Source organism: Chlorocebus sabaeus, unplaced genomic scaffold (genome assembly GCF_047675955.1).
Source record: "Chlorocebus sabaeus isolate Y175 unplaced genomic scaffold, mChlSab1.0.hap1 unalloc_scaffold_299, whole genome shotgun sequence".
Classification (NCBI taxonomy): domain Eukaryota; kingdom Metazoa; phylum Chordata; class Mammalia; order Primates; family Cercopithecidae; genus Chlorocebus; species Chlorocebus sabaeus.
Window position 1 is genome coordinate 82,958 of NW_027327591.1, and position 9,219 is coordinate 92,176.

Here is a 9,219-nt window from a genome sequence, read left to right on the forward strand (position 1 = left end):
AGCTATTGTTCCGTGGATACAGAGTTTCACTTTGAGGTGATGACAGGTTTGGAATGGATAGTGGTGATAGTTGCACAACGTATTTGTACTTAATGTACTTAAATTTTCTGTTATACATATTTTACCATAGTAAAAATATTAGCAAATATTTAAAAATCTACATGTTTCTTTGAACTGTTTCTTTACATCCCTTGTCCATTTTTCAATTTGGTTGTTGGTCTTTTAATAATTTAGGATAGACATATATATGTGTATATATATATAACCCAAATTAGCTTTTCGTGTGTCATGTATGTTGCAGATCTATTTCCCCAGTCTGTTGACTTTTGACTTGGAGATATTTTTCTCACCTATAAAGTTTTAATTTTTATGGAGTCAAATGCATCAGTCTTCTAGTCAAAGGCTTATTTATGGGTATGGTGTTTCAGTTTAGGATGATAAAGAAGTTGTAGATATGGATAAAGGAGATGGTTGTGCAACACATTATACTGGATGCCACTCAACTGTACATTCAAACATGGTTAAAATGGTAAGTTTTGTGTTGTATATATTTTACCACCAAAAAAGGGTCGGGCTTAGATGTTTATAGGTTAGGGGTTTGGAGTACCTCTAACATTTATTCCCCAGGGATCTAATTTATAAAACACCCACACAAGGAAAGTAGATACTGACTTCACAAATTTCTTTATAAGTCCCACAGCAGAGGCTGTCTGGGAAAGCAGAGGTGGAAAAAGTCACATAAACTCGAGGTCAGTGTGAGACCTCCCACCCCCTGCTCTGGAATCAGATGGAGGAAGGCATGCATGCAGGCTGAGATTGAGGTCAGTGTGAGACCTCCCATCCCCTATTCTGGAATCAGATGGAGGAAGGCATGCATGCAGGCTGAGCTGGAGGTCAGTGTGAGACCTCCCATCCCCTATTCTGGAATCAGATGGAGGAAGGCATACGTGCAGGCTGAGCTGGAGGTCAGTGTGAGACCTCCCATCCCCTACTCTGGAATCAGACGGAGGAAGGCATGCGTGCAGGCTGAGCTCGAGGTCAGTGTGAGACCTCCCATCCCCTGCTCTGGAATCAGATGGAGGAAGGCATGTGTGCAGGCTGAGCTGGAGGTCAGTGTGAGACCTCCCACCCCCTGCTCTGGAATCAGATGGAGGAAGGCACGCATGCAGGCTGAGCTGGAGGTCAGTGTGACACCTCCCATCCCCTGCTCTGGAATCAGATGGAGGAAGGCATGCATGCAGGCTGAGCTGGAGGTCAGTGTGAGACCTCCCATCCCCTACTCTGGAATCAGACGGAGGAAGGCATGCGTGCAGGCTGAGCTCAAGGTCAGTGTGAGACCCCCCACCCCCTGCTCTGGAATCAGATGGAGGAAGGCATGTATGCAGGCTGAGCTCAAGGTCAGTGTGAGACCTCCCACCCCCTGCTCTGGAATCAGATGGAGGAAGGCACGCATGCAGGCTGAGCTGGAGGTCAGTGTGAGACCTCCCATCCCCTATTCTGGAATCAGATGGAGGAAGGCATGTATGCAGGCTGAGCTCAAGGTCAGTGTGAGACCTCCCACCCCCTGCTCTGGAATCAGATGGAGGAAGGCACGCATGCAGGCTGAGATTGAGGTCAGTGTGAGACCTCCCATCCCCTATTCTGGAATCAGATGGAGGAAGGCACGCATGCAGGCTGAGCTGGAGGTCAGTGTGAGACCTCCCACCCCCTGCTCTGGAATCAGATGGAGGAAGGTATGCATGCAGGCTGAGCTGGAGAGATGAGCTGGGTGGCAGAACAGTCCTCCCATGACCCTAGACCTTAAGTGCTCCCACATGCTCTCAGGCATGTATCAAACCAAGAAAGCAGGCTAGGAGGCTAACACAGCTAAGTGTATACAGGGAGCTACAAAATACTTGAGCTGAGCAAATGACACACAAGGAGACAGAAGCAGTATGACCTTTACACAGTGACCTGGCTGAAATCATTTCAGGCTCTCATTAATCAGGCGAGCTCTGCTTTCTCTCTGAGGTAGGTAAACTTGAGGGGTAAAGTGGGAGTTGGGGAAAACAGAAAAGAAAGCCTGGTGGTGTTTCTTCTAGCTCTGTTATAAATAAAAAGTAACACACAAATGCCCTGTCTCAGGGCCCAAATATTAGGTGAAAGAAATGTTTGTCATCTCAGTCACATGACATGGACTGTAGCAGAGCAGTACACGCATGGTCATTATTCCTTTCCCTCTGCATGTTGTGTGCTTTCTCAGTTTTATAACGTACCTGATCCACTTGTCTCATCATACTAGCTGCAAACAAGGCCACTGAATGTCACACCAGGTGGCCAGCATGTCTGTGAAGGGCGGAAACTGGGGCAAACAGCTGGCAGAGGCCTGCTAGAAAGTCCCCGATGCCCACTCCATGGAGGACTCCACACTTAAAAGACAAGATAAGCACGTGTCAGGCTGCCTCACTAGTTATCCCCCCAAATAAAAAAATAAAAGTAACCCCTCCAGGGAATGTGTACATACACACAAAAGTATGTGCACACAGCTACATGCAAAGGGGAAAGGCTGGGAAGGAACCAAATCCACCTCTGAACACCAGTTACTTGTGGGGAAGGGGAAGGTGAAGCTGCCTGTCAGCATTACTCACCTTTTCAACTGATGAACTTACATCAATTTTGGCAATTTCTCATAAAAAGGCAATTTTCACTCCTTGGGTGATCACCCAGGTCCTGCAAAACTGAGCCACCAATAACCACCTGCACCACTTCCCATGAGGCCAAATAATGGCTTCCCTCAAAGCTCAGCCATCCCACCCACCTCCCAGTCCTGTCCCATGCAGGGGGCTACCGGCCGCCTGGGGTACAGGGGTCCAGGCCAAACCCAACCCACAGACGGCTGGTGAAGCCAGCATGTATCCAAGGGCCTTCCCCCGACCTAGGCCACGTGCCCACTGCACAGATAGGCCTGTGCTCGCTCCCCTAGGACAGAGACTCCCTTTTCTTCAGTTGGAACGAGGGATGGGGAGATTTGATGGTGTCCTGCACAGGTTGGTTTCTTCGGTTGGAACGAGGGATGGGGAGATTTGATGGTGTCCTGCACAGGTTGGTTTCTTCGGTTGGAATGAGGGATGGGGAGATTTGATGGTGTCCTGTACAGGTTGGTTTCTTCGGTTGGAACGAGGGATGGGGAGATTTGATGGTGTCCTGTACAGGTTGGTTTCTTCGGTTGGAACGAGGGATGGGGAGATTTGATGGTGTCCTCTACAGGTTGGTTTCTTCAGTTGGAATGAGGGATGGGGAGATTTGATGGTGTTCTCTACAGGTTGGTTTCTTCGGCTGGAACGAGGGATGGGGAGATTTGATGGTGTCCTGTACAGGTTGATTTCTTCGGTTGGAATGAGGGATGGGGAGATTTGATGGTGTCCTGTGCAGGTTGGTTTCTTCGGCTGGAATGAGGGATGGGGAGATTTGATGGTGTCCTGTACAGGTTGGATGCTAATCTGATGAGGTGCTCTTGGAGAAGCTTGCCTGAGTTTGGGGCTTTCTCAGCACGTGGTGTGTGCTGCCTCTTCGAGCTTCAGAAGTCCCAGAAGGAAAGTGCTTCTGTGACCCCCATTTACTGGTGAACAGAGGTCAGGTGGTTTGCAGCCGGCCGAGCAGCTGCTAAGTGGCCAACAGGCTGGATCTGCGTCTCACTTGCAGAGGCCCTGCCTGGCTGCTGGGGCTGCCCTGAGACTCCCTCCACCTCCTCTTCCCTCCACAGCTTTCCCAGCTTCTATCCACAGCTGTGCTCCAGGTGGGGAACACCTGTGGGTGCACCAGGGTGCAACTACTCAGAGCCCAGTGTGCTGAAGGACCCCTGCTCTATGCTGTTTCCATATCCAAGCCCAAGCTTGTCTAGAGCTTCAGCAAATCCAAGCCTCCCTGAATTCCCTGCAAGACCAAACTGAGCCCTACAACCCCCACTACACTGGTTAGCTGCCAGTCCCAGCCCCTGCTGCCTCCTGAGCCGCTGTCTGTACAGTTCTGAAGTCCTTCAAGAATGTTGAGATCCTAAGCTGACTCTCACCCAAAGAGGTGAACAACCAGGGACCTCCAGGGGTAGAGAACATACCCAGCCAGGTTCTGCTGCCTGTAGGCTTGATGTCCTTCCCCTACAACACACCACGCTTGCCAGGCTGGAAGAGGGGCTCCAGAAACTTGGGAAACCTGGGCCTATAGCTGGCATATGGAAAAGAGGCCTGGAAAAGCACCACTCCTGTCCATGAAGCCCCCAGATGGAACCAGGTAATTGGGAAATACATGGGCACCCAGGCTGACTCCCACTCAGACCCAGGTGGGAACTGCAGCAGTGACTTGCCCCCTCTGCCACTCTGGCTGTACCACTACAGGAGGGAGGAACATCTAGCCCCAAGCATGAGTGGAGACACTAGGTGTAGGCAGGTTCCAGTGGTTGCTGCAACTGAACCTTCCCAACCAGGTCCATGCAAGGCCATCTCAGATGGGTGCACACCTGGGTTGGGCAAGGACACCCCTCAGAGTGAGAGCCACTGAGCAGGTCTGTCACAGAGGCCCCTTTTCCTGCTCCAAGGACAGGTTGGGGGGAGTATGGGGGACATCTGCCCCCTCCCAGCTGCTTCCAGGAGCCACTTCTTTCAAGATGAGGCACTCTCCTGCCTGCCTGTTCCCATTTGGCTGCAATAGACCATTGCCAACATTCAGAGAACAAAAAGGGGCCTCACCTGTTTCCCCGACACGTCGAAGGCAGGTGGGTATGCCCAGGGGACCTGGGGTAGAACCTATACATCGGCCCACCCCCAGGCTATGCTGGCTTCATCTTATCTGTGTGATGGGGGTGGGGGTGGGAATTACCAAGAGACCATCACACAAGCCGTGGACAAGTTCTACAAGAGCCAGGTAGAAAACCACCGTGCATGCTGCCCGGCAACCAGATCACACACACATCTCTTATTTGACAGCTTCCCCAAAGCAGGCTTTGAAGTCCAGGCTCCCCAAGAAGCCTGGGGAGGAGACTCTCCCAGGCTAAAGGGCCTATTCCCAAAGGTGCCACTGTCACCAGTCTCATCCTGACAATCTTGGGTTATTTTTGCCCTGAAGTTTTGGAGTGGGGGACAGGGAGACAGCAGACAGTACACATTAGTCACCTTTCCAGAGAGCATCAGCCCTCCAGACTGGGGCAGGTGAGACCTCCACTCGGGCGTTTTTCTCACTGGCTGCCAGTTGGGGGAAGCAGCATTGTGAGCACCTGCCCGTCTCCCCAGGTCCTGTTCAGAAACCCCATCTGTGCCTCTGGAGAGACTGCCCCGAGCACACAGGCCCAGCAACTGCTATCTATGGCCCCCAGGACCTAATCCCCTTCTACATAGGGGTCACTGCATGTGAGTATACACTGGGCTTGATTTCTGCCCACTAGTCCCTGCCAGATATCCCATGCCCACCCTCAAGAGAATGAGGCCACACAAACACACCCAGGCCGTCATGGTGATGGAGTGGCTGGGGTCCTACTTGCCCACCCTTCATTGCTGGTTCAGAGCCAGCTGCCTGACCACATTCCTACCCTGAGATGGGACTTTGGGGACATTGCCCACCAGGGTCACTGACCACTTTTAGGGTTCAAGAAACAGGGCAAGCTGGTCCCCTAGAAGTCTGGAACATGAGATAAGCCAAGGCTTGCCTTCAGAACAGGTTTTCCACCACGTAGCCGCCCAAGGCCCAGGGCATCCCCAAGTTCATGTGAAGCCTGCCTGCCATGTCCACAGCCCATGCCCACCCCTCCTGGAGCCACTGGAATGCTTGTTCCTGGGCACTCGACAAACCCAGACAGCTTCAGCCTTGCAGGACAACCGTGCACACCTGGCAGCCGTAGCCGGAGGGGGCCCACAGATAGAAGTTGGAGGTGAAGCCAGATGCTATGAGAATACTTTATTCGGCAAAATCGTATACTATAAAAATGCTTTAAAATGCAGGAGGAGAGGTGAAGACACAAACAAGTGCGTAGTGACACATGGCAGTCAGAACACAGTAAAGAATCCACACTGCTTCCCCCCTTTTCCTAGAAAAGGAAAGTTCTAGGCCTCCTCCTCCTCCTCCTCAGCATATTCCTCAAACTCCTCCTCCTCAGCTGTGGCATCCTGATACTGTTGATACTCAGAAACCAGGTCATTCATGTTGCTCTCCGCCTCCGTAAATTCCATCTCATCCATCCCCTCGCCCGTATACCAATGGAGGAAGGCCTTGCGCCGGAACATTGCTGTAAACTGCTCTGAGACACGCTTGAAGAGCTCCTGGATGGCCGTGTTGTTCCCAATGAAGGTGGCTGACATTTTTAGCCCCCGGGGTGGGATGTCACAGACGGCTGTTTTGACGTTGTGGGGGAGCCAGTCAGCGAAGTAGCTGCTGTTCTTATTTTGAATGTTGAACATTTGTTCATCCACCTCCCTCATGGGCATGCGACCCCTGAAAATGGCAGCCACCGTTAGGTAGCGGCCATGACGAGGGTCACACGCGGCCATCATATTCCTGGCGTCAAACATCTGCTGTGTAAGCTCAGCCACCGTCAGGGCCCGGTACTGCTGGCTGCCCTGGCTGGTCAGGGGGGCAAAGCCGGGCATGAAGAAGTGCAGCCGGGGAAACGGGACCATGTTCACGGCCAGCTTCCGCAGGTCAGCATTCAGCTGGCCTGGGAAGCGCAGGCACGTGGTGACCCCGCTCATGGTGGCAGACACCAGGTGGTTCAGGTCACTGTAGGTGGGCGTGGGCAGTTTCAGGGTCCTGGAACAGATGTCGTATAACGCTTCGTTGTCTATACAGAAGGTCTCGTCTGCATTTTCTATGAGCTGGTGGACGGAGAGGGTGGCGTTGTAGGGCTCCACCACCGTGTCTGACACCTTGGGCGAGGGCAGGATGCTGAATGTGTTTATGATCCTGTCTGGGTACTCCTCCCGGATCTTACTGAGCAGAAGGGTATCCATCCCAGACCCCGTCCCCCCACCCAGGGAGTGGGTCAGCTGGAAACCCTGCAGGCAGTCACAGCTCTCAGCCTCCTTTCTGACAACGTCCATCACTGACTCCATCAGCTCCGCACCTTCCGTGTAGTGCCCCTTGGCCCAGTTGTTTCCGGCCCCACTCTGACCTGTAAGACAGTACAGCCAGTCACTCGATGGCCAGGTATATGGTCATTAGTGGTCACCATAATGCAAAAAGGGCCAAGTGTCATGTGAGGTGAGCGCACCGTTCTCCCTACAGGTGGAGCAAATGAAACCCCTCCCCCAGAGTTACAGGACAGCAGCCTCCCTGTTAGAAATTAAGTCAGGAGTCAAGCCTGAGACAGGCTGACAGACCTCCCTGCAGGTGGCTCCTGCCCATTTTCTGGGAAGGCAGTAGCTACGGTCCCAGCTCAGCTCCCTGCAGGGAGTTGACATCAGTAGCTCTTCACCTTGAGGAGACACCTGGGCCTTCCTCCCAAAGCCCGTTTAGGAGGCAGATGGAGCGACTGGGAGGATAAGAGGGTGTTCAGGGGCTCTGGATCCACGGTTCCCACGGCCATGACCTTGGGGCACGCCTAGATTTTGAGTGGCCCTGGCTAAGAAGCCGCACCCCAGTCCTCCCCCACAGCTCACCGAAGATGAAGTTGTCCGGCCTGAAGATCTGCCCGAAGGGCCCCGAGCGCACAGAGTCCAGGGTGCCCGGCTCCAGATCCATCAGCACAGCGCGGGGCACGTACCTGCCACCTGAGAGGGGCGGGAGGGCATGAGCGAAGGGAGGACCGCGTTCCCAGGAGGGCGATGGGGAAGGACGGGGGTCTCACCGCAGGCCTCCTTGTAGTACACGTCGATGCGCTCCAGCTGCAGGCGGCTGTCCCCGTGGTAGGTACCCGCGGAGTCGATGGCGTGTTCGTCCGAGATCACCTCCCAGAACTGCGAGACGGGAGGGGCCGGACAGGCCAGGGCCAGTCACGGGGGTGCCCCAGCTCCTCTCCCACCCCCACCCTCATCCGCACCCCCATCCCTAGGCCGCCGTGTCCCTGGGTCCACCCCGGCCTCCTCACCAGCCGCCCAGTCCCACCGCGTCCCCGGCAGGGACCCGCCCCCGTCCCCGCCCCCACCACTGCCAACACCTTCCCTGGCCACCCGCAGGCCCGAGCTGGGCCCTCAGAGGCCCCGCTGCCAACCTTGGCGCCGATCTGGTTCCCGCACTTCCCGGCCTGCGTGAGCACGATCTCCCGCATGGCTAGGGCGGGATCAGGGCAGCAGGAGAGACGCGAGGCGGAGGAGGAGGAGGAGCAGACGCGCAGTGACCCAGCCCGCCCTCTGCCAACGCTGAAATAGCCCCGCGCCCACCTCCCCCAGCCTCGCATCGGGCTCCCAGAATAAGCAACAGCTTTACTTGCACACAGGTGTACCCACCTGTGAATCCCTTGGCGTTGAACGTCTGTTGGGGAGCTCAGGTGTCCCTGCTGTGGTCCCTTCCACGCTGGGGAAAGCTGGTCAGCTGGAGAACTTCCTTCCACGTCTTTACTAAGACTAAATCCCTAGCTGACCCGAAACTGAATTTTCCTCCCATGTGGGAGGGGAGGACTCTAGTTTCCATACTCAGAGTGCCTTGTACCTGCCCTAGATGGATGACATATTTTTGTAATTGATGAGTCTTTTCATCTATTAGGAGATCTGTGGTTAGGAAAGGCCTTCCCTATGTTAACAGGACTTCATTATAAGTTTGACTTTGGAGCAGTTCAAACCTGCAGTAAGCTATGGGTGTTAGAGATAGTCAGGACTTCATTATAAGTTTGACTTTGGAGCAGTTCAAACCCACAGTAAGTTATGGGTGTTAGACATAGTCAGGCCTCTGATTTAGCTGAGTCTTCTTTAGAGTGGGATCAGCCCTTTCACCTTTCCAGAGGACCACGGTCTCCACGCAGAGTGAAGGTCATATTGGATTCTTCAAGCTGAGGATAGGTGTTGGGATACACCTGCTGTGAAAGATGAGCCCTTGTCACTTTGCAGGCTTTTAGATGACCCAAACTGAGGAGTTATTTCTTCTGGTAAACATTTTTCAGATGGGGTGGGGAATGCCTCGATCTAACCAGCAAAGTTATCAGTGAGCATTAGCAAATATTTGAATCTCCTGCAGAAAGGCAGCTGAGTAAATTAGAGTTTCCAGTTCTCACCTGGATAGGTTCCTCATTTTGAACAGGTTTAACTGGAGAAGGAGAAAATTGCT

The 9,219-nt window shown here is 53.4% G+C and overlaps 1 protein-coding gene across 9 annotated transcripts; it reads right to left on the reverse strand.

Moving 5' to 3' along the window:
* Positions 1 to 5,926: 5,926 nt before the first annotated feature.
* On the reverse strand, positions 5,927 to 8,242 carry LOC140711220 (tubulin beta-8 chain-like). Of its 9 annotated transcripts, none has more exons than XM_073014141.1 (5): positions 8,171 to 8,227; positions 7,808 to 7,916; positions 7,620 to 7,730; positions 7,107 to 7,132; positions 5,927 to 7,034 (listed from the first exon to the last, which is right to left on the reverse strand). In XM_073014141.1, the coding sequence occupies exons 1-5, from the start codon at positions 8,225 to 8,227 to the stop codon at positions 6,069 to 6,071; spliced, it is 1,269 nt and encodes a 422-aa protein (XP_072870242.1). In that variant the 3' UTR covers positions 5,927 to 6,068. The 9 variants fall into 9 exon arrangements, with proteins under 9 accessions (XP_072870242.1, XP_072870251.1, XP_072870248.1 ...); XM_073014150.1 differs by having other exon boundaries at positions 5,927 to 6,434; positions 7,041 to 7,132; XM_073014147.1 differs by having other exon boundaries at positions 5,927 to 6,679; positions 7,016 to 7,132.
* Positions 8,243 to 9,219: the final 977 nt, after the last annotated feature.